General features: G+C 33.3%; 1 protein-coding gene across 1 annotated transcript in view; it reads right to left on the bottom strand.

The window, feature by feature from the left end:
• The window catches only part of LOC136042909 (small subunit processome component 20 homolog), a 127,803-nt gene that overhangs the window by 49,411 nt on the left and 53,144 nt on the right, over positions 1-25,248 (bottom strand). Inside the window, exons 11-18 of the mRNA XM_065727837.1 lie at positions 22,966-23,231; positions 18,056-18,464; positions 15,620-15,953; positions 11,358-11,634; positions 7,473-7,661; positions 6,739-7,008; positions 4,150-4,455; positions 2,058-2,335 (exon numbers count right to left, since the gene is read on the bottom strand). Of these exons, the coding sequence (XP_065583909.1) occupies positions 2,058-2,335; positions 4,150-4,455; positions 6,739-7,008; positions 7,473-7,661; positions 11,358-11,634; positions 15,620-15,953; positions 18,056-18,464; positions 22,966-23,231 (2,329 nt within the window). The remainder of the gene's footprint in view (positions 1-2,057; positions 2,336-4,149; positions 4,456-6,738; positions 7,009-7,472; positions 7,662-11,357; positions 11,635-15,619; positions 15,954-18,055; positions 18,465-22,965; positions 23,232-25,248) is intronic.

Here is a 25,248-nt window from a genome sequence, read left to right on the forward strand (position 1 = left end):
GCGGAGGTTTCAATAGTATCCATGAAGAGATTTGCCAACAATGGAGAGAGATGCCCCCATAGGCAAACCAAACATCTGTTTATAAAATTCACCTTTATTTTCTTTATTTATGTTATGAATACATTAAGATATCTATCAATTGGTCTATTCAAAATGGACCTTTCTTTAATTCTGAAAGAATTGTAAATTGTTCCAAAAGGGCGTAAAAAAGAATGTAAGTCCCCTTATCTTCTAAGCAATGATTAATTCAGCAATTTGGACATTTTCAGTGAAATTAGATGAAAAGTTAACTAGGAATCGGCGTTTAAAGTTTCTTAAATTCTGATATGTGAGGAATTTTTTTTTTCATTCTTAGCTTTTATTTTCACCTTGCTTTCCCATAAAATTAGGAAAAGTAGACTTAGGCCCTTTTAGCAAAACACCATGGATTTATAGACGAAAGAATGCAAACATACAACGAATTTGCAAGGGATTTGCAGAAAGTTTGCCTGGGGGAAGAGGAAGCAAACAGCATAAAATGTAAAAGATAAGGAGAAAGTTAGTAAATAATTAGATTTAAAATTTGAGAGTAGAATAAACGAAAATATCTCCCTGCTAAATAAATAGAACTGGAAAACACTATTTTTTTTCAATGGAGACATAATATATTCACAAAAAGAGTCAACAAAAAAGCATGAAGCCCAGTAGCCTGGGCTTGTATTGCCACTTCAAAAAACCTACATCCACTTACATCAGTGCATTTGGGTTTCCATTTCACAACAAAACAAAAAAATATATAATACATATTAAACATATAGAACTGCTTGAGAAGAGAAAAGAATGTTGGATTAATTTTCACAGTGGCAAATATTGTCTTCAGAACATTTGAAGACAGGACTACTCATGTCTTCATAATGTTTTTCGCAACCAAAACATGGAAAATGAAGAAAAACGAGTCTAAGAAAAACAGAAATGGCAAAAACAGTAAGAAAAAAAGGAACAGAAGCAAAAAGGTAGTAAAAAAACGGCTACCTGTTTTCTGTTTTTTTCGTTTTCTCCAAAAAAAAACAGAACAGGAGACGATGTGGAAAAAAAAAGAAACAGAAACTGTGCTAACTCCTAATTTGGAGGCGAAGAGAATTTCTTATACATATATAACTGTGCTTGTCGTTGTTTAACCTTATAGGATAAAAAAAGTAAATATTTTCATTTATTTCGAAATTCCCGAAACTTTGTTTGGAAATAACATTTTTGTATTTAGATTAATTTAGATAATGGTTACCATTCCTGAATCAGCTAGAACTGACAATTTTTATTCATGTACCAGTTTTTTTTAAGGGGATTTTTATTTTTAGTTACAATGGACTGCCTTTACTAGGTTACAGCTATCACTATAACCAGCATCATTCTAACATAACAGACTTATACTGCATACTAATTAAATCTCGGTTGTAAATTTCATGCCTAGACAATACCTATTTCTAATTCAGATACTTCTCTGATATACCCCCTAGCTAGTATTCTTCTAATATGTTTCTCTGCCGCTCATAATCCTAATGAAATATACCAAAGTGAGATAAAAATATAACACTTTAGAAACAAATCTAGGCTATATATTTGCACATTAGAGGGGGGGGGGGGTAAGTTTTTCTGCACATTATGTAGTAAGAATTGTTTTCTAACTCCAAACTGTCCAAACACTTTACCCCCCTCTAATGTGCAAATATATATTTTCCATCTATTCTGTCACTTCACTTTGTCTTGTCTCACGCTGAGCTGAAAGAAACTAACGAAAACAAAAACCGTTCTACAATGTGTCAATGAATGAACAACTTGACCGGTAGGGGGTTTATCATAAAAGTACCCTAACTCAAACAAACAACAGTTGCAGTTTTACTTGCATATGATAAATATCATACCTTTAAACAGGTATCTGATTGATCTTAGAAAAATTTTTCTTTGAAAATTTAATCCCTAAACAGAAGAAGTTGAATAAAAGGGAACTGCTTTTAATAAAAATTCATTAAAAACTACTCCACTTCCTTGACCGCAAAACTGTTCGAAAAAATAATCCTTACCCTGGAAGATTCCTCTCAAGAGTCCCCTTGGGCAGCCCTCTTAACAAAGCAACCATAGCCAGGGCTAAAGGTACTCGCAAAATCTCTTCATCTTCTGGATAATAATTTTGGCCTCGATTCACTTTATGTTGTGAATCTCGCTTTGACCTAGCAGTAAGAAGGCGATGCAACTGAGGTAAGATTGATTTCATGATACTGTCATGGATTTTGGTGGCTGTTGTTTCATTTGGAGTAAGAGTATGGGTGGCACTCTCTTCTGCTAATGGTACACTTTCATCCTAAAATAAAACTTTCTTTACTAGCCTTTCATAATAATGAAATAAAACACCCGGCAGCTCCCTCAAACAAGCTTCTAATTCTTGGGGTAACCGTAGAACTATTTTTTTTCTTTCTTTTTTTTATATAATAATTTTCTTTCTTTTTTACTCATTGTGGCCAATGATAAAAAGTAAATTCACCTTTCACTAAAGAAAACATCTTAAATCTTTACTTTATATAAATTAATATGGAAGATACGTAATCAGATTTAGAATGAAACCATTCTTATTAGTCTTTCATAAGGACAAACGAATCACCAAAATTGTGGCAAATGATGAGAAAAATCGTCGCTGCAAAAGTATTTCAGACCTTTAGTTTAAATATTCTTATAATCGAATTTATTTAACCAGATTTGATTGTGAGGAAAAAAGAGGACTAACAGAAATGAATTTATACAGTGGCACTGAACTGGTTTCAGTGCCACCATTTCACCAAGAAAACATTATTTCGGATATGCACAAAAGAAACATACTGAAAATTACCTTCTCTAAGAAAATTAGTCTTCATTCTGCAAAAAGGCTCTTTTATGAAAAAAAAAGTTTTTCTTAACTTTCCGTAACACTATAGTCTTTAAACTTAAAATTATAGCGGCTTTTTTATATTAAAAGGGGTCTTTTTTAAAGAGCCTAAAACTATGCGAGACGGGCATTTGTACCGTTAATTTCTGTAAATAAACTACCAACAGAGCAAAAAAAGAAATAATAAACTTTTCCGGATGTGAAACTGAAATAATTTATTTCTTTTTAAATTACTTTAATTTTTAAATACTTTAATTCACTGTCTTGATGAAAAGTTTTACCTGTATATGTCTATATTTTCATTTATGTATTCCTTTTAGTTAAATAACAACGAGATTACAAAAAATTGAATACTACTTTTTTAAGTTCCTAAACTCAAAAATTCAGTAAAAATAAAACAGAACTAGACCAGAACCATTTTAGAGCTCAGTTCATCTTCTGTATTGATCTAAAAAACTTCACAACGTTAAATATGACCATCATTGTAGTCCTCAGTTCGTTTTCTGCACTGATCTCAAGAACTTCACATCGTTGAATAATGATCACCATTTTTGCTTTCAGTTCGTCTACTGAACGGATCTAACAAATTTCACAAGTTTTAATAGTGATCACCACTTTAGTTCTCAGTCCATCTTCTTTACAAATCTCACAATCTTCAGAAGGTTGAATATGTATCATCATTTTAGTTCTCATTTCATCTTCTGAACGGATCTCTAAAACTTTACACGGTTGAATAATGATCACCTTTTTAGTCCTCGGTTCATCTTCTGCACCGATCTCAAAAATTTCACGTCGTTGAATAATGATCGCCATTTTAGTTCTCAGTTCATCAACAGCACAATTCTAAAAACTTTTTGCATAAACTCGGAAGAAATATCATTAGCTCCATTTGGAGCCACCAAAACAATAAGTATTTCTTATGTCCATAATTCCACTAGACTTTAAGAGAATTTTACAGAATGATGTTTTAATATTGACTAGTTCTATTGGTTAGCATTACATAATTGAATATTAGTTAGTTTTTATACAGATTCAAACATTTAGTAGAAACAAAATATATAAACGAATGACTTCAAATAATTTATCAATGTCATTATGGACTATAGTAACCTTTCTGAAAATAAGAACGTTCAAAAAGCTTAGGCTAGAATAAATAAATGAAATGAATATATAAAAAAAATAAGACATAGATTTAAGTAAATAAATTAAAAAAAGAAACTTAAGGTAGAGTTACAAAATAATAAATAACTTCTCACCTTTGTAGCCCTCAATTCCTCTTCTGTATCAATTTCACAAACCTCTTGTGCAGACTTTGAAGAAACATCATCAGTTCCATCTTGCTTCACATCTTCAGCAATTTCTTCAGCAGCAGTTTGTTCTGCTGCTTTTCGAATCGCTGCTTTACTATTGGCCAAGTTGAAATGAAAGCCATCTAGAATAGCAACCACGGTGCGCACAGCTTGCTTTTGGTAATCAGTGTTTTTTATCAGCTGCTGGAGGTAGTAGCGCAGGACCTTTTCATAGCTAAACCACGGTAGATTTTTTGAGATGGCGTTCATAGTCTAAAAAAATAAAAACCTAAAATAGAGACCAGAGGGGTTTTCTAGACGGGGGGGAGGTTAAAATCCCCAGAATATTCATTTTTCTAGTTTAAAAAGTTGATCCTTTTCAACTATTATAGTAGCAACGTAAAACCTTGTCATAGCTAAACCCCGGTAGACTTTTTGATACGACGTTCACTGGATAAAAATTAAAATTATTGAGAAGAAAAATGGATCCGAGTTTTCCTAGGCGTGGGGAAAGCACCAAAAGGGCCAACATAGGTCAATTTTGCCGATGGACATTTTTCTCTAATTATCCCATACAGGTAGTATTGCAGAACTTTTTCCTAGATAAACCATGATAGATTCTTTGACATGGCATTCACTCAACTAATTTTAAATTTTAAACGGGAAACAAAACACTATTATCCTAATAACCTCCTAAAATACAAGACTTTGACAAAAAATGTATTCACAACAACAAATCCCTTTACAAGATTAAGAGGTTAATTTATCCCTTTACAAGATTAAGAGGTTAATTTTAGGTCAACTCATTCCCTGAGTTAAAAGATTGATATTACTTAGACTTTTTCTTAGAGATGGATCTGAACGTGCTTAAGAAATAGGAAAATTGTCCTTTTTCATCAATTTTCCCTGAATTTCAAGAAATTAGTTTGGTAGGTGGATGGGACTAACTAAAAGGAAATTAGTGTATTTAAAAAGCTTTTGTCATTAACAAAAATAATTTTCAAAATATAATCACTTTAAAAAAAAAAAAACTGTAGTTTCATGCATAAGATTTATGAATAACGTCATAATCGTAGGTTGTAACCATATGTTGCGTAAAAGTAAATGCAAAATTATTATTGTTAGCTATAATAAAATCAGTATATTTTATATAATTGATTACCATACTTCATAATAATAGCATAAAATTACATAAATAAATAAAGCATAATAAAGCATAAATTTCATAATAAAGCATAAATTCTGTATGATTAGACCACCCAGTAAAGTAATCTAATACTCAAACCTTAGGGGCGTAACGGACACCTTTAATAGCAACGGGGAAACTGCACAATCAAAATTGGCACACACACCCTCCCCCCAGCAAAAGGTGATAAAGATGAGCCTACCAAGGGAGAAGTATGTTTTGATAGATACTTAAAAAAGAAAATACTTTTATCAAAAAGTAGCAAGCTTTTTGGAATCAGAATGAAAAACTTAAACCTCTTAACAGTTTCCAAACCACTTTTCCAGGCAAAACATACTTCTTTTTATTTTATATTCTTACACAAAGCACTTTTACCGACTAGCGTCTGAAATATTAAAATTATCCCCAATACCTTCTTATTGGGGAATTGGCACCCTCAAAATCATGTTACTGTCTTTACTTCATCATCTAACAGATATTTACTTTTAACAAAATCTATAAAAAGCATTGTTTTTAGAAATTTAGTACTGCAAATAAAAGAAGTATAATAGTTACTGCAACAGCTGGAAACTAGGGCCATATCCTGGATTTCCTTGAGGAGGGGAGGGGGAATATTTGGTAAATATTGAGCAGTTCATACTATTGACCTACATGTGAAGTGAACATACCGCCAGCATGTCATTTTTTATGATCTTTTTGAATATAATAATCACTTTTCTCGCAAATTCAGTTTTAAGCCTTCTTTGGCCCCTTGAAAATGATAAATTCTTTATATATTTTTCTGGTATAAAAAGGGTTAAAACGTTGATTTCGAACTTACTATTTCAGTATAAAATCCATTTCGTTAAGTTATATAATCCACAAGCATTCATTTGTCACAATTAAGTTGGATATAAAATTCAAAACAAGTTCTACATTTTTCCATCCGCCATGTTTTTTCTGTCGGCTTTGATGTTTTTCAACATACAGGTGAAACAGCAGTTTTTAAGCGGATTAGATTTTCAAAAAAAAAAACAAGTTTTTTTAACTGCAAGTAAGGAGCGACATTAAACTTAAAATGAACAGAAATTGTTCCGTATATGAAAGAGGTTGTCCCCTCCTCAACGCCTCGCTCTTTACGCTAAAGTTTGAGTCTTTGTCACAACTCTACTTTTTAAAACAATAAAAAACTTCAGCGTAAAGAGCGAGACGTTGATGAAACGCATAAAAACTTTATTTACATTCATTTTTGTTATGTTTGTACGAGTCGAAAAACATTTTTTTTCTTTTCTTTAGGGGGAGGAGGGGGTTCAAACCCCCTACTCCCGCCAAGGATACGGCCTCAGGTTGGGGATGCAAATGAAAGAATTAAAATTGAAAAGAACACTTACCTCAATAGCAGCATCAATTAGGTGACTCTGCTTTAAATAGTTTTCAGAGAAGAGATATATAGAGGCTAAAGGCATCAAGAACTGAGTTAACGTGTCTGCCTGCAGACAGCGAGGACTTTCTTTCAACTTGATGGAAACTTTAACAAGTGCACGCGCTCTTCGGTGACTTTGAAGGTGCTTAATATTCTCAAAGAAATCAACATCACCATCTGGATCTGATAGTTTAGCCAAGTCTTTCAGCTGTGGATGCAAATTGGAGCATTTTTGCACCTAAAATGAAGAAATATTAATATTAAAGGTATTAAAGATTTAATCAAAACTGAAAATGCCGAGAGAAATTCGGAAAAAAGATGAGAGAGAAAGAGAGGGAGGGAGAGAGAGAGAGAGAGAGAGAGAAAGAGAGAGGAGAGAGAGAGAGAGAGAGAGGAGAGAGAGAGAGAGAGAGAGAGAGAGAGAGAGAGAGAGAGAGAGAGAGAGAGAGAGAGAGAAGAGAGAGAGAGAGAGAGAGAGAGAGAGAGAGAGAGAGAGAGAGAGAGAGAGAGAGAGAGGAGAGAGAGAGAGAGAGAGAGAGAGAGAGAGAGAGAGAGAGAGAGAGAGAGAGAGAGAGAGAGAGAGAGAGAGAGAGAGAGAGAGAGAGAAGTGATACATAACAGGTTTCTTTCAGGGTTTTTTTCGTCAGTAGAGTAGCAGACAATACACACTAAATTAAATCCTTATGAACCTTAATCCCTTACCAAAGCAGCGAGGACACTAATGGCTTCATGCCTTATCGGTTCTTTTTTAGTCCTTATAAGCTGGCGGATTTGAGGAAGAAAATGAGAGGTAACCAGTTCCTTTGCATCGTTTTGATCACCATTCTGTAGATACGTCGTAACATTTTGAAGACAGAAGCTTGCACTGTTTCGCAAGGATATATCTTCGTCCTGTAAACAAAGAAAATCATCAACTCTGTGCCATATACTTGTCTCCTTGTGCTATACTTGTGCTATATATTTGTCTTCTTATTTTAACGATTCCGTGCTTTTAATTCAGGAAGAATGTAAAGTAAATAATTTCTAATACCACATTGACTAATCATGAAAAAACAAAACAAAGAATCGCGAAGAAGAGAAAACGAGGAAAATAAACAGCCAGTGAAAAAATTATAAAGCTATGCAAATATTTCGGTCAAGACCTCTGCTTGACCGTCCTCAGTACAAAATAATACAGATAAAAAAATAAAAAACTAAACCTTAAAACGAACAAAAGACTAAAATAAGATGACCCTTTCAGAGTAACGGTGAAAAGACAACTGAAAAAAAAAATACTGAATAGCATTTCATAGTTTCATCTTACGTAAAGCAACTCTTAAAAACTAATCCCTTGCCAGGTAGAGTATTATCAACGGTTCTATTTGATTGCGTAACATAATCTTGTGGACGGATGTAAAAACGATCGGAATTAATAATTTCAGCATAAATGAGACTTAGAAAAGTTTCTCCAGTGTCTCTATTGAGGGCGACCTTTAGGTGAATGTGCTTCTTTATTTCTACTGCATGAACAGAAAACTCACATGAAACCTTTAACAGGCGCAATAATTGAGGAATTATTAGAGAAAATGAAATGATTTGGGTTGTCAGAGACATGTGGAGTCAAGGCGGGAAAAAATTTCAGACCTTTGGCGTAGCCCCATAGCTTTGTCGATTGAGGAACTGTGTTCTGGTAACCACTCTCCTAGTCGCTGTTGGGTTCTACCAGCATAAAAACAGCCACGGGAACGGGGATTCCTATAGACACCACTACACAGAAAGAGGGTGGTTTTACCTTTGGCGCTACTGAAAAGGCTTTGTATTTTATTTGAATTTTTAAAGGCGACATTAAGGTTATGTTTTTTTTAAGATTCTTTTCAGCTTGTCACTGATTTCGGAAAACAGGGTAGAACAGTGAAAAATTACTTATCATCCACCAAGGGGACGATATCTGTTGTTGGTTATGGAGTTGATGCGTTCTTTTCTGCCTTTTTTCGTCTTTTGTCTATGATGGCTTCAAGTAATTTTATGAGATAGCCATTGCAAATAAAATTCCCTTAAGATAGTTAAATTCGGAGACTATGTGAGGCTCTGAGCAGGATCTTATTACGCGGTCAACCAAAGAAATAACTACTACTCTTTTTATGCAGAAAAAGTGGTTGGAGGAAAAATGCCAATACCTATCGTTATGCGTAGGCTTTCTATAAACAGAAAATTCAAGGCTAAGAGACTTATTGAAAATTCAGACATCTAGGAAAACAGTTTGTGGTTATCTTCTAGTTCTAAGGTGAACTGAAGGTTAAAGTCCGAAGTATTTAGATGAGTCAAGAAGGAGTTAAGTGACTCCTCTCCATGATCCCACTCAAAAATAACAACATCTACAAACCAACCCCAGAACCGGTGTTTCAGAGGAAAAGTTTCAAAGCAGAGGATTCAATAAAATTTATATAAAAACTTGCCAAAAGCGGTGAAAGGCTCGGACCCATTGGTAGACCCATAGTTTGGGTGAAAAATTGGTTGTTGTACCGGAAAAATATGGAAGAACTGTTGCAAAGACAGATGAGAAGCGATATAGTTTCTATATCCAGTGTTTTGTAGTCTATTTGGTCAATATAATCTTCTAATTTCCTTTGAAGAGCAAGTTCATATTTTTTAAAATTACAAGATGTATACATAGAAATGGCATCGAAACTGACCAAAATCGTGTCATTATTATTTCAAAGTTTTTTAATTTTTCCGCAAGGTGAACTGAATTTTTAGTCTATGAAGTTTGCCTTTGCATAAGGGGGCGAAAAAGTGTGGACATCCATTTTACCAATCTGTTAGCCGGAGAGGTATAAGAAGCTAAAATTGGGCGTAGAGGAACTCCATCCTTGTGGATTTTTGGGAGATCGTAAGATTTAGGAGCGGAGCAACTTTTAGGATAAAATAATTTGCGGAGTGATAAGTCTTTCAGTTTGCCAAATTCCTATCTCCTTTTGTACTAAAAGGGTGAGCTTATTGATGGAGTCTGAATCTATAAGCTTCAAAATATGAGTGTCCGATAATATCTGTAACTCTGTAACTGGCCGAGTGGGTTGGTGCGCTGGATTCGGAATCCCTTGTCTGAGAGGACGCGGGTTCGAATCCCAGTGCACCCAATTCTTCAGTTTGGGACGGGGGTCAGTGGCGTGACTCTGTAAGCTTAGCCAGAGTCGACCCAGCTCTAAATGGGTACCTGGAGAAATCTGGGGAAGGTAAACAGGAAGGGTGTGTGAAAGCACAGGATGGCTGGCCCCCAACCCCCCATTGCACTTCCTGGCTGAAGGGCCAAGAAACGGAGATCAGCACCACCGGTACGGACTGTAAAGTCTAATGCCGTATCCTTTACTTTACTTTATCTACCCTGGTGATAATGATGTGTGGGTCTTTTCTCATAATTTTTGAGAATTTGTGTTTCCTGATTTTTTAGCTTGAAGAATACGGAGTGAAATGGAAAATATTCTTAAACAATCTCTCCTCGAAGTAAATCTGAATTCTCTACTAGATTTCAATGAACCTAATATACCCGGCTCCACACTGGAGTCACTGTCTGAGAAATTTATTCGTGTTTAAGGCAAGCAAAATTTAGGTCCCTTAGACCAACCATGGGTTTCTTCCGGTGTCAGAACTTTTGAACATAGGTTCTCAATGACCGGATCAGGAAAAAATCTAGGGAGAAAACATCTGGAATTTGGGAATTTTTCGTATTCTAATTTTTACAACTTTTCTGATAAGCAAGCCTTAGCCATACAAAAGTCGTGACGAAAAGTACTTTGAGCTATTTTAGAGATCTGCTGAAAATATGTCGGGTTTTTAAAATTGTATTGCTAAAAAAAACGTCATTTTTTTGGTCTTATAAAATGTGGATTAATGAAAGCCAATCCTAGCACAAAATTGCCTTTCGGATTGTGTACCTAAATTTAGGCGGAAACGAAGAGAATTCGGAAGAATTTTCTAATGCTGTAAAAATTCTTATTGGTTAAGAAGGTTAGCCTGTCGCTAAGCAGCCTTTAAAGCAGAAGCTTAACTTGCGCTACACTGAACACTTATAAGAATGTGGCAAATTTTACCGGTTGGCAAATACAAATACCTTATTTACATATTAGGTCTTAAAATATTTAAGCTGACAAAAATTTAGTTTTCAATGTTACTCAAAATAGTAGAATATCTAGGGCTTAGTGTTCATATATTAGAACAAATAAACCCATAAAGAAGCATATTCCTTTTCGAGGCATTGTGATAAAAATAATCGCTCAAAAACGTGTTTAATTTTCATAAAGGCACAAATTGTGTACTTTCGTAAAAGTTTAAATCGGTGGCGCGGTATTTTTTTTTTAAGTATTAATCTAAAATCGTCTGCCGAGAGTCTCTATCTTTGGATAAAAAAAAAGTGTAATGTCGGCTGGACCAAATGGGAATTAGCAGAAGAAGAAAACAAGATAAAAGTGATAGCTTTACTGAGCAAATCATTGTAATTGCACAAGTAGGCAAGATACCATGGCTTTGTAAGGTCATGAGAATAATTTACGCAGTAAACAGCATATGGTTTAATCCTACAGGGTTGGCACACCGAACTTCGACAATACTTACCACTTTCAATGAAAAGGCGCAATTGTAGATCACAGCCATCACCATCTCTTTCGCACACGTCCCATCATTAAGCTCAGCATTGATTTCTTTATAGGCATCAAGACGTCGATTAAAATCAGGTTCATCCATCCGACGTGGATCAAATGCATTCAAAGCCTCTATTCGAGTTGTAATGATTTTGGCTTGCATATCTGCTTTGCCAATAGCTCTGAAGACACAAGACAAACTCAACCGGCTTGACTGTGAGTATACTTTCCCTAGCAGAGGAATCAGAACCCTAAGAAAGAAGATGTTGAGAGTTAACTGAAATTAGAGATATCAGCCGAAAGTACACGCATCTTTGGTGGTGTGGGGGTGTTTCTGTGGGATATTTTAGGGAAGGAATTTTACAAAATAATCCAATATGGCATATATATGAAACAGTATTTTAGCCACAGTTTTTTTTTACCTATTCCCAGTAGGTGCAATATCAGTTTATAATTTTACAAGGACTACTCACCCAGACAAAGGTTTTGTTACACAGTTCCTTTGAGATAAAGGGTGGGGGGGTCCAGGGTCCAGAACTCAAAGAAACCTAAAGGGAGATATTTCAGATATTTTAACAGTTTAGTTCCGTTTAGTTCAGTTCACTTTATTTATAATCCAAATACATTTAACTAATATCCCAGTACCCGCCCCAAGAAAGATGCAAAAAAGCACTTACGACTGGACGGGTACATAAAACTCATATTCTAATTAATAATTCACTACAAACATAAAAAAAAGATAATCAATAACGACCAATCTCTCATCAATTCATCAATAATAATAACCAATCTCATAGTAAAAAAAAAGAACTAAAAAGAAAGAACTATGAACCTTGGCCTAATAAATATTTTTTCAATTTACTTTTTTACTTACCTCCCCAGAAAGACAGTCTTAAATTTCTCCGAAAAGACTACTAGATACACAGATAAAGCTGTCAAGAACGTATGCCAAAGAATTAAAATTTCATTTTTCTGGTTTTTGTGATCTTGAAATAAAATCAACTCGTACGTTTAATTTTGTATAGCTAGCGTTTTTCGAGACAATTTTTACTTTAAATATATTTTATTATGTTAATCTATTTCGCTTTATTTTACGTCCAGTGTTTACCATGCTTCTGTTTTTAGCCTTTCTTGTCTTTAATTTGATCCCCTCTGGTACTAGGGAGAATTACTACCATCCTTATAACTGGTCCGAGGACCCTCCCACCGAGGATAAATTGAAAATAGTTAGCGTAAAACCATTCAAACTTCTTATTTTTTACCACCTCCAACTTCCTAAAAAAGTTATACTCCAGAATTGGATCTGCGTGGATGCATGTAAACCCAGCGGAATTCCCGAAAGCAGAATAAAAAAGACAATAAAGCCGTGCTTTCTAAAATATACGAAGTACTCAAAACGATTTGAAATACTAGATTCGAAACGAAATCCCCTACCTCACTTCGACAATAACCCTAAGCATACTCCAAGCAATCAGTGCTAAAGTACGGGGAATATCATGACGCTTACCTTCATCAATATAATAAAAAAACGAGCCTCGGAAACACCAACAAGAAATGCCCCATTGAAATCCTCTAAATTCAAGTTTTGCATTCAAATCCCTGGGAAAATTCATTTATCATTCGCTGGTAAGTATTATTGTTTTAGCTTTTCAGAGAAAAACAATTTCAAGTGAAAAAAAATTCTGATAATACATTGATAAGATTCACTAAAAAAAATAAATAAATAAATATCATTGATCATAGTTTATAGACTAACTTCAACAAACTTTCGAAAGTCTGGCAGTTTTCCGAAAGTCTGATTTGTGACAAATTTTGAACTCTCAAAGAAATACGATTTTATTGTTAAGGCAAATTGAATAATAACAATAATGAGGAAAGTTAGTCTTAAAATGCTGAAATATGCATTAACATCGTATCTTGGTAAGCTACTAACGCTGGTACTACTATCGACTCACTGCAGCACCAGCCCAACTAAGGCCAACACATCTGCGCCCACTCCTTCTCCACCCCAGCCTATCCAAGGCTGCACTCTTTGCCCCTTTTTTAGACTAAATCTCATAATTTAATTTTCTTTTCTCGCTCTATATTTATTCCGGCTCTCTATCTCTCTGATGAAAAAAAATGTGGGCTATATATATATATATATATATATATATATATATATATATATATATATATATATATATATATATATATATATATATATATATATATATGTGTGTGTGTGTGTGTGTGTGTGTTAAAAAACAGAAAACAAAATCTAAAGTTTTTATTTATTTTACAAATTCTAAACTGTTGTGCCAAACGAATGTTTCAGAGGTTGTTGAAAAATTTTCTGAAAGTCCAATCTCTAGGAAAGCAGTACTATTTTCTTGTTTTTGTTTTTTTTCTATGTTAGATGAGATAATTTAAGGATGTATTTATCTCTGTTTTTGTCTAATTTGCAGCGATGAAGTATGCCACTTGGCATGTATGCTGTCTCTCAAGCTTCTCAGTATGTGATTGTGTTTAAATAACAATTTTCTTTTCTATTCTAATTTTTGGAAACCAGATAAGGATGTATTAAATTCGATTTAGTTCGAATTAAATTCGATTTCCTTTCTATCCTAATTTTTGGAAACCAGATAAGGATGTATTAAATTCGATTATAAATTCGATTATATATATATATATATATATATATATATATATATATATATATATATATATATATATATATATATATATATATATATATATATATATATATATAGATATAATTAAAAAAATGGATCAAACGCCGAAGAAGAAAATAATATAACAAATAATAATATAATAGTATAATTAATAAATAATATAATGTCAATTTTAAAGCAATGTGAAGAAATAAAAAAAAAAACTTTTCACAAAGGAAGTTAAAATGATTAGAAAATGTCATCCAAACATTTGATTTCGCAAATGACATGGTTTTGATATCAAGAAAAGGGTAAGTGAAACCTATTTTTCGAATTTTATTTTACATTATTATTCAATGTGTTTATTAAGTTTCATTCGTTTTTCTTTTCTCTTTTCTTTATTTGTATTAGAGTGGATTATAGCTTTAAATAATTTTCATACTGTCTTTTTTTTAGACAGATGATCTATTATCTATCCTTATAGAAATGATTCCTCAGTCAATCTTGCCTTTCCCTTTATAAATGAAATGAAAATATACAAGTTACCGGGCTATTCTATTTACTTTTTTATTTCAAAGTGTTATCCGTTACCTATACATTCCTGCATTTTTCATTTTATTTACAGATTTTATTTCATAAGGAAAATTCCAACCACAAAGAAAAGACGCATTGAGATTGCTAAGAACAACATCGCAACCTAGTACGGAACGAACCACGGCCCATAGTAACAAAATATTAGAAACGCGTGTATAAAAAAAAACTGGCAAGTGAAAAAGAATTGCCATAACGGTAATCATTTCCTAAATTAATCTTAACAGTAAAATAGTATTTTGAAAACGAAATCATAAGAATTTCGAGAAACAACCCGAAACTTCTAAAAAATGCCATCGGATCGAAATAAAAAGTACACCACTGAAATCGCCACGGCAAAACCCTAAATAGGAAACTTACAGTCCCCTGGCTTGATAATATTCTAAGGTCGTTGATCTGATCACAGAGGGGTTAGTTTTAGTCAAGAAGAGAGCCATATATCCAAACTACATAAAAAGTTCAGAATCAGTCACGTACCCAAGGTTGTTTTTTTTTTCTGAGGAGGTGAGCCAATAACAAAAAAAAAAACAATTGAAAATTTGAAGAGAAACTCGGGAATATGGTAATTCTTAAGGTTTGGAAACACTTGAAGGAAACAGTAAAAAATTCTGAGAAGTACTTTAAAAAAAATCATAGACACTTCCTTATCTCATTCCTGAATGTGGATTAATTCACGCCTTGAGTAACGTTCCTTGTTGTACAATGTTAACGTTCACCGTTCACTATCGTAAAATATAAAGTGGGTCGCATAACTATCCATCAGGGAGGGTGGGATGAAAAGTGAAGCAATGCGCCTTAATGAATAAAATAATAAAGTATTTATAATTTTTTTAAAGTAGTTTTCAGAATCTTTTAGCGTTTCCCTCAAGTAGTCCCCAGACCTTAACCATTTCTATAAAATTTAGGATTTCAGGGGAAGGGGGAGGCCACTTTCCCTGGGTACATCCCTGCTTTTAATGAGTATTTACAGACTCGGACTTCCAAGACTTACTTTATATATGATCCAGCATTGTCAACGTTTTCAATCAAAGCTGCCAGGGTTGATAACAAAAAATCAGCTTGAGATTCCGTCAATTTCTTGCCACCACTTTTACCTTCGCCCGATCCAGCATCATAGCCAGCGTGGATTGCTGGTATAATGATATCAACAAGCTGTTGGCTCTGTGACTTATCTCGGATGAACTCAGATAGCCTCATTAGTACAGTCAGGTCACGAATGCTCAGACCTTTCTTAGACGTATCTATACGAGCAACCTTTGTTCGAAGATACTGAAGAATGCTTTGAACATGCAAACTCAAAAGGCATGATCCAAAATTAGGTTTTTCTGGAAAATTGGACAATATCTTTAATTTAAACTCAATTAAATTAGAAAACAGTCGATAAAATTTTTGCAGAATATGTTGTAAAGATCTTTCTGAGAACGTTAACTCCAAAATTTTCTTTCTCGACTTCATCAGAAGAAAATTCAACACCCTGTGCTGGTACTGAATTCTGACACTGTCTTGGAACGAGGTAAAAGTTCTTTCTAAGAACGTTAACGTTGTAAAGATCTTTCTGAGAACGTTAACTCTAAAATTTTCTCTCTCGATTCCATCAAAAAAAATTCAACACCTTGTGGTGTTACTGAATTCCGACACTGTCTTGGAACGAGGTAAAAGAATAGCAAATTATCGGATGCTTAAAAGTACCTGGCGAGAAGAAATTAGGAGTAAAAAAAATTCAAATAAAATAAATTTCATTTTTATTAAGACAAGTATAATAAGTTAGTTAAATAAGTTTAAAAATTTCAATTAAAAAAATTTAACATTTGCAAAAAAAGTTGTAAGTCCTCAACAGGTCATAACACCAGGCCCAATCAGCATTCTGTATTATATTCTAATTTCATGGTATGCCCAAACATCTGATTTCAAATATTACAATAGATCTCTTTTAATAAAACTTATTTTTTAAAATGAGAACTCTTTCCTACCCTCCCCCCCCCCAAGTATGTTGGGCATATCTACACGAAAAGCGTTTTTTAGTTAGAGCCTTGATTCTTTATTGGGATTGTTGTATTGTCAACTTAAGTAAAAATTCCAAAACCAAAGATTTACATACTAGCATTCAACAGTGAAATTGTCAATGAAGAACTTATTTTAAAAAGGAAATAGCATTGATTTTCTGTTTTGTTTTAATAGCGTTATTTATATTTATTTTGATTTTACTTCAGCTCACATGTTTAAAATACTTTTGTGTTTATTCTTTCTATTCATTAATCTGACCCCCTGTTTTGCAAGGGAGAATTGCCCCTACCTCTAAAACTTTTCATTTTCTTTCCAAAAACTTTTCAGAGCGTTTGCCAGTTACTTAATTTATGTATCTAAATAGTTTAGTTACCACGTTAATTTTTTCCTTTATTACATATGATTTACTTCTTATTAAGTGATATTTATTTTTTCTTGAAAATTTCAATTTTGTAAATTCCAAACTTTGTTCAAGCTATCTACCAAGTTAATTAACTTCTTATTGATATTCTAAGTGCAATAATTTAAATAAAACAATCATTGAACATCATATTCTAGTCATTAGGTCATCAATGACAACAAATATGTTATTTAATACTTAACTATTTAATAGTGAAGATTCCGCTATTTAATCATAAAACGTTTAAATATTAATCATTTAAAGAATTGTTTGAACTTAATAAATAAATGCTAATCATTTAAATAACTAAAAATTAATTAATTAATAGATGATCTTCCCCCTCTCCCCTCCCCTCTGCAAAAAAACAAACATTGAACAGAATACATAAGTTTCTTTCTGAAATGTAAAAATTAAATAGATTTGACATAATCTTTGAAAAAAAAATAGTTAATATAACAGGCTAGAGGGAAATGCCCTTCAACTAATGATTTAAACGTGCGGTAAATCTAGTAAGAGAATGGATGAGACAAGAACACTTCCTACTAAAAGAATTACAAGAAGATTGGAGGAAAAATAAAATACGAGACTAAAAACGATAGAGAGCAGAGAGCAGAGAGCAGAGAGCAGAGAGCAGAGAGAGAGAGAGAGAGAGAGAGAGAGAGAGAGAGAGAGAGAGAGAGAGAGAGAGAGAGAGAGAGAGAGAGAGAGAGAGAGAGAGAGAGAGAGAGAGAGAGAGAGAGAGAGAGAGAGAGAGAGAGAGAGAGTGAAAGACAGGCAAACAGAGAAAGGAAGATTGAAAAAAAAGAGATTGGTTACCCCACAAGTTTTATTTATGAGACAAGATGAAAGGCAGAAAAACAATACAACCTTGATATTCTTGAAAAATCACCAGGATACTTCCAAAACAAAAGAAAGTACATAGACAAACAAGGAGATCTAATCACTAGAAAAGAAGCCTAAAAAAGGAGAAAATGATTCTCAAAAGGGAAACAATATCTCAAATAGACATGGCTGAATATTTACCTTGATGCCGTGAAGTGTCGACGCTACTCATATCAACCATATTTTCCACAGGTAATTCACTAATATTTTCATCATCTTCATCAATTTTGCCATCAAAATCTTCCAATGTCACCAGCTTCTCAAATATGTCCATTATTAAACCCGATACACTTCCAGTAGCTTTCCCGCTGGCTAATAATTTTACCAGTTCATTAACAGCATAAGTACCAGAGTCATCGACCTTACCAAGTAAAGAGAAATATCTTGGGTTTTGCCCCCACAGAGCTAGGAGCTTTAAAAGTGGAGTGGGGGATGCAAAAGCCTCATTCGGTAATAGATGAAGCTGGGGACTGACAACCAAATGAAATATTGTATTCAGTTCAATGGTGCTCCAGTTATATTTCTCAAATTTGACAAAGAAGTCTATCACCTACGAAAGAGAACAGACCATTTAAATAATAATTAAATCAGGTATTGTTATAATATATAAATTACATCATTAGTATTATTATTATTATATAAATAAAATATTTCCGGAAGCTCCAAATTCTTTTACTTTTTGTATGTTTTTGTTCTTTAATCTCTAGTGGCATATTAACAATTTTGTTTATTTTTCTCCCAAATTGAAATTATATTTTTCAGTTTTTGAAGATTTCTTACAATTCGGCGACGTGGAACACAAAAATTAACCTTCGTTAAGTATGATCGCGACTTGGAAAGCAACCTAATCTCAGCTATGGAATAACGGCAAAATTACCGTCTAATGCTGTAATTAAATGTATTAATTTTAATGCGTTAAAACCGTAGAAATTCAGAACATTAACATGCCATTATTAATATTAATAATAACATTTACTATTATTCACTGTTTTCTAAGAATGACTGGTTATCAGTTTTGTTTATTTTTCTCCAAATTAATGTTTCCTTTTTCATTATTTTTCTGCCTAGTTAGACTATTACTTGAATTTACTGCAGTGCATGTACTTTTTGGCTCAAAATTAAAGTGATAAAGGCTGCAATCAATTCAAAAAGAAACTAAAATTTTCACAATAAAAAAATTGAGGAACCGAATTTTAGTGTAATTTTTAACAAAGGTACGAAATTTTTATTTAGTTTTTTTTTTTTGTCGAAAAGATTTTGACAGATTTGATTAGCAATTTGTTTGGTCCAGTGGCAACCCTAGCATTGACTACTAAACATTATGCTGGTAGTAACCATTAAATTACGTGAGGGACATTGCCTTATCGGACAGTTCTACCATCTTAGCACAGTTGCAAAAGATCAAACTATAAAGGTACAGAGAGGACGAGGAGATAGGCATTAATTGATCAAAATACAAACTAATCGACCTAGTGTTCAAAAGGAATGCAGGCAAAATCAAAAGGATTTTCGCAGGAAAACACGCAGCAAATGTATTGCAGGGGATCGAAAGTAAAAATAGACACTAAAGAAAGACTGTTAATTCACCACCCTTGGATATTCTTCTCAGACAGTCAATTTTTAAGATACAGCTGACTTAGTTCTTATACTTTTTAAGTGAGTTACTATAGCATTTAATAATTGTAGATGTTATAGAAACATAGCATATAAGTTTATATAATAACTATTCTAAATTACTATTAAAAGCTAGAAACAAACTAAACAAGATGGTAATTTTCCAATTGCACAGGTACTTGCAGATTACATTTTCACACCTAATCATATAGATTGAGTTCTTTCACAATTATATAGGCAGGCCTAACTAGGGTCTCATAAATTTTCGCGGTGAGTACATTTTTTTTTTTAACTTTATAATAAAATAAATTATGTCGGAATTACAGATTGTAAAGGATTTACGCTTCTTCTTCATTAATATATGAATTGGTTCTCCCATGCTGTTTTTCAGCTTGATGTAATATAATATGTTCTGCATGGTCAGTCCCTTTAACTGTTTTGCTTGCTAAGAGTTAAGTTTGGCTATTTTGAAATCAATGTAGATTTCTGCAAAGTTTAACTGTGGCGATCCACACAGGTCCACTAGTTACTATATCTCCATATCTACTCAGCAAGCGAGTTTAATTTTCAATAGCAACATCATTTATAAAAGAGGGATAAAGCCATTATATAGCATTGAGCTTAATTATAGTAATTTAATTATAGTGACAATACTTGATTTTCAGACACACAGATACTGTGGCCACTGTAGCCACCAAATACACAACATGGATAAAAATACTGATAGTAGACCTTTGAATGCTCAGTCCAGTAATTTTGGGTCTCTATACAATTGGAAATGGTGAGCGCCTTTTTTTCCTTTCTTCTTTTTCAACACAAAGCTTATGTTCTTGCTCAATAGGAATTGAGCAAGAATGGCATAAATATAATTGAACAGAGATCAGCATAGATGGGTAGCAAATCATCCTTAATATCCTCTGTTAATACGCCGAGTATAGTTCAAAGTCGACAGTGTTTACATAATATAGACATGAATATATGATTAATCGCTGTTTATTAAAAAGCAGTTTCATTTATTTGATATGAGGCGTGTTATTTGTCCGTTCTGTACACAACTGGTTGTTTGTCTCTGAGTCATTTTTTCTTGTTTTCTTTTCTCTATTATATCTGTTTTGTTTTTTCTGTAGTGTACCATAGTTATTGTCTAGCAAGTTCTTCAATAAATAAATGAAGTCCCACAAGAACATTTTAAGTGGCGCAACAATCGGCTCAGTAACGTGCACTATGGTATTGTGTACCATGTGATATACTCATACATGTATGTATGTATATATGCGCACTGGAATTACCGATGTGAATTGTAGAATGATAAAAACACATTAATTTTTGATGACTATTTAAATTTGTTTCTTAGGTATTTTACATCGTTTTTATTAAGTGGGACTGCTTATGTTTTGGAATCAACCGCATTTTCGCTTACTTTCGATGTGTCTTCCATTGTTGTTGGCACATGACTGACGAAATACCTGACCAAAACTAGTCTAGACGGTCAAACAACCTCGTCAACCGCTTGACTCAAGCGTCAAACAGGCTCCTAAACGGTCGTTCAAGCTTGAATCAATCGATTGATGAAAGTTTTTGATCAAAATGATTGACCATCTTGGGCCTGCTTAAGACCCGAAATGGGTTCAGTGAGTCTTTATGGGAAAAATTAATTTCTTTAAACTCTTAAGCTCTTTAAGCCAGGAATTTAAGCTTTAGCAAAAAGTCCATTCACTGAAGGTGTTGGCAACGATACTGAAACTATACGTTTCAAGTTGCCGTACATCGTTTTCGCATTATATATAAAAAATAATATGAAAAAAAAGTCAAAATTACGGCAAGCTGAAAATTATGTTTGTCATTTTTCAATGTTTTCATTTTTGACATTTACTTCTTCAATGATTTCAAGAAAGCTGAGGTGCAAAGCGAATTGTGTCCTTTTGAAAATTTAATATATACTTCAAATGGCATGCTTAAAAGTCTGATCTGGAATGGCCATTTTTTACTACCCTATTAATGATGACCTACAAGAAATTTTGTTTCGTTAAACCAAAATAGAAAACACTATAATGGATCCTAGACATCCAGTAACGTCAACACTAGATGGAATATCCATAATCCTAAGACAGAGCTGGATTTACGGCACCAGAATACTTAATTTGCTACAGACATATGCATCTCAATAAAATAGTGACAGTGGGTCAATACCAACGTCAGTTATAAAAAGTTAGCAATAGGTTAATCCAAAAAAGGCGAAGAAAAACCAACGAAATCAAAAAAAGATTAATTTTTAGATTATAGTGCTAAACTAGATGTTATGAAACTTGTGATAGAGGAACTACTACTACTACTACTACTACTACTTAAAAATCACTACATCACCAAACGGCCTGAGGCTAACACAACTGTTGACATTCCTCTTCTACCCTAATCACCTTCCATGAAATTCGAATTTCCTTTTAATATTTGCAATGTCCCGCCCCACTCTGGGACGACCTGCTTTTTGTTTGGAATCAAAAGATGAATTAAAAAGCACAATCTTTGATAATCCCTCATCAAGGCAGTTTCCGGTGGAATGGGTAGGTGTTAAGAGGTTTGACCCCCCCCCCCACCCCGAAATATTTGTTCGACTCGTAAAAACGTCACAAAAATGAATATGAACAAATTTTCGTAACTCTCGAAAAAGAACGAAGTTCTTTTTTGTACCCTCCACCCCCTGGAAAAAAATAAATCCTGGATCGTTCTTCTCTCTCATCCTTCATCCATAAAACGTAGCCTAGCCATCTTAACCACACAAAAATCAATTGTCATTATAAGCTTTTCCATTACACATACACGGATACATAAGACCGTAGTTCGTAAGGCATAATGTTAAATAACATAATTTCTACAGGAGATCAAAGGGAAACCAGAGATGTGTCTCGGTTTCTATAACTGTAACGCAAATCATTTAAAAACGCAACCAAATTATTTATGATAGATGGCTCATTGAAAATCTAATCACACACAACTGAGTTTCCTGATATATAGATTTTTTGCTAAACCTGGCGGTTATATCATCTCCCCACCATTACCCTGGATTGTAACATAAAATGTAAGCCATCGATACAAATCCGAAATCGCACTTTAGCAAGAAGAAGAAAAAAAAATCTACAATCATTATATGCTTCATTTATTCACAAATTAAGAAAGCTCTCAATGAAGTTCTTTGTATGAGAACTTTGAGTTTTAACTAATGATCCTTGTTTTAATTGTTTCCTTCCTAAAGATCGTTAATTGATGTTATATAGTGCGTAGGTTTTTTTGTTTCTGTTGTCTTTTTTCTTCTGTTGTCTTTATTTCCTTACTGTTTTTACTCCACGCTGTTGTTTTTTCTATTCGTGGGTGAAGGAGAATAAACAAATAAAATAATTAATATTAAATAAGCATATCAAATTGCAAAGAAAACATCATACCCTTTGAATGAAAATATTTCTCAGATTTTTCACCATATCAACTTGTCCATGCGCGATTTCACTTCTACGACTCAAAATTCCAATTATATGAGCACCAATGACTAATAATAAATTTAACAGCCACGGTAGTGTTTCTTGAACAAGATTTCCCAGCTTTTGGAAAATAAGACCAATCATATTGAGTGCGCCTTGAAGACGCTTCAGGGGTACAACCTCTTTCAAGCTGACAGACGACTGAATGGATTCAACTTGAGTCAAAAGATTGTCTGAAAATATATAACAAACTATAAAAGAATAAACAAACTTTTATTCATGTCTTCTATTTTAGAGCATGAATTTCGTCACTTCCCTCTTTTTTCCTTCCGAGGTTTTTTAGGAGCTCCTCGCATGCTTATCGGAAGTAAAATATTTATAATTTTTGGTTTAAAGGCGTGTATATGGATGGAAATATCATGTGATAAGCTACCCCTATCCACTAAAAAGAGAAATTTTGTATTTGAGAAACGGTTTTTTCTTAGCGTACCTGAGCAAGTACAATATTTGCAAGTTGTACTTAGATACCAAGCTAGTGCCAAAATGGCTAAAAAAAAAATTCTTTTTTTTATCTTACCTGAAAACAGGTACAACATTCGCAAGCTGTTCTTGCATAATGATATACTGAGCAAGTTCCAAAATGGCTAAAAACAACAAATTTTTATGTTTATTTTTTTCTTTGTCTTAGCTTAAGTCATTAAGAACAGCATTTGCATAACTTTCAATCAGTGATAAGAAGGATCAAAAATGTCCTCCATGCTTTGGATGCTTAAAATATTACTTTAAAACTTTATTTATAAAGCTAATTTCAGACAGTGCAATAAATTTGTTGTAGGCATGACGACAAAGTGACATTACAGTCTAGCTTGTGGTTCGTCAGCCTGATTTCAAGGTAAATTTCTCAGGATATTCCAAAAAATATTTTGAAAATAGATTCCTTTGAATACTTATCAAAGAAAGAGTCCCAATGGTAAAGCTTCGGTAGTGTATTAAAATTGGCCAACAAATTATTTCCGTAGCTAGATAAAAATAAGCTACGGTAGAAAGGGAAATAAACACGTTTCTATATGAACAGATTTTTTAATTTGATAGAATCCAGTCAATTGCACAGCAGTTTTGGTACGAAAAGGATTAATTGCAAAAAGTGGTTTCTCTTATTTCACAGTGGGCGAATGAAAATATGTTCTATATAATATGGTAAATATTAACGAAAACTTAACTAGGCCATCTAACGAAAAAAATTGATTCAGAATTCCAAACACTAGGCCACAGAAAACCACGTAGCTTCTAGTGACAAATTAATGATATATTCTTAAGTTCCTGGAGATGGGGCCATTTGTGGCGTTATAGATCCATTAATTCGAGTTTTTATTTTTGTTTGAAACTAGTTAGGTTAGAAAGAATATTTATAAATTTTAAGAGACGCGTGATGAGTTGATTCAACTAATTCAAGGAATTGATTCAACAGCCTTTTTCCATAACACTCAATCATTTAAAATCATCGAGAGGCAACAAGAATGAAACATTTCTATTAAATGTGATCACGAACAATTGAAGCTTTTCTCAAAGTTAAGCAATTGATTTATACATTAAGTATTTATTCATTTTAGACATAATTTTTTAGGCGGATATTTTACTTAACAGACGCTAGATGTATAAAATTAAACAACTTTATAAATACCCATTTACGAAGAGAAGCGATACTACCTTCACCCCAACCTCCCACCTTTAATCAAATCTTTTTCATCCACACGGGTATTTTGTTTTTTGCTCAACAAATGCAACCTTCACCCAAAAAGGGATATATTTTCGATATTTGCGCTTTTTACCGACGGAACACAACACCTAAAGTTGAGCTCAAACGCACAACCATGAGCTTAAGAGTGTGACACTCAACCCACTCAGCTACTTAGATTACTTTGTTGGTTTCACATCTTTGCTACATTTAAATATCAAATAAATAGATCACTATATCACATACAGACATACAAACAAGTGAAATCAAATCTAGCAACCAAGCCGAAATTCGGCGATATTTTGTCGGAACAGTCCGCACTTGTCGAAAATCCACTCTTTTTAAGACAGAGAAACATCGTTTTTGTTTCAAGAAAGTTTCTTTATGAAATCAATATAACTTTTTGTGTTAAGTTCAAATAAGGAATCAAAATTATTCCACTACCATAATTTCGTGTATGGGTTCTAAAGCTTTAAAGAGTGAAACCTTGTGTTCAAAATTTTAAGTTATTTTTT

This window comes from Artemia franciscana, chromosome 2 (genome assembly GCF_032884065.1).
Source record: "Artemia franciscana chromosome 2, ASM3288406v1, whole genome shotgun sequence".
In the NCBI taxonomy this organism is placed as follows: Eukaryota; Metazoa; Arthropoda; class Branchiopoda; order Anostraca; family Artemiidae; genus Artemia; species Artemia franciscana.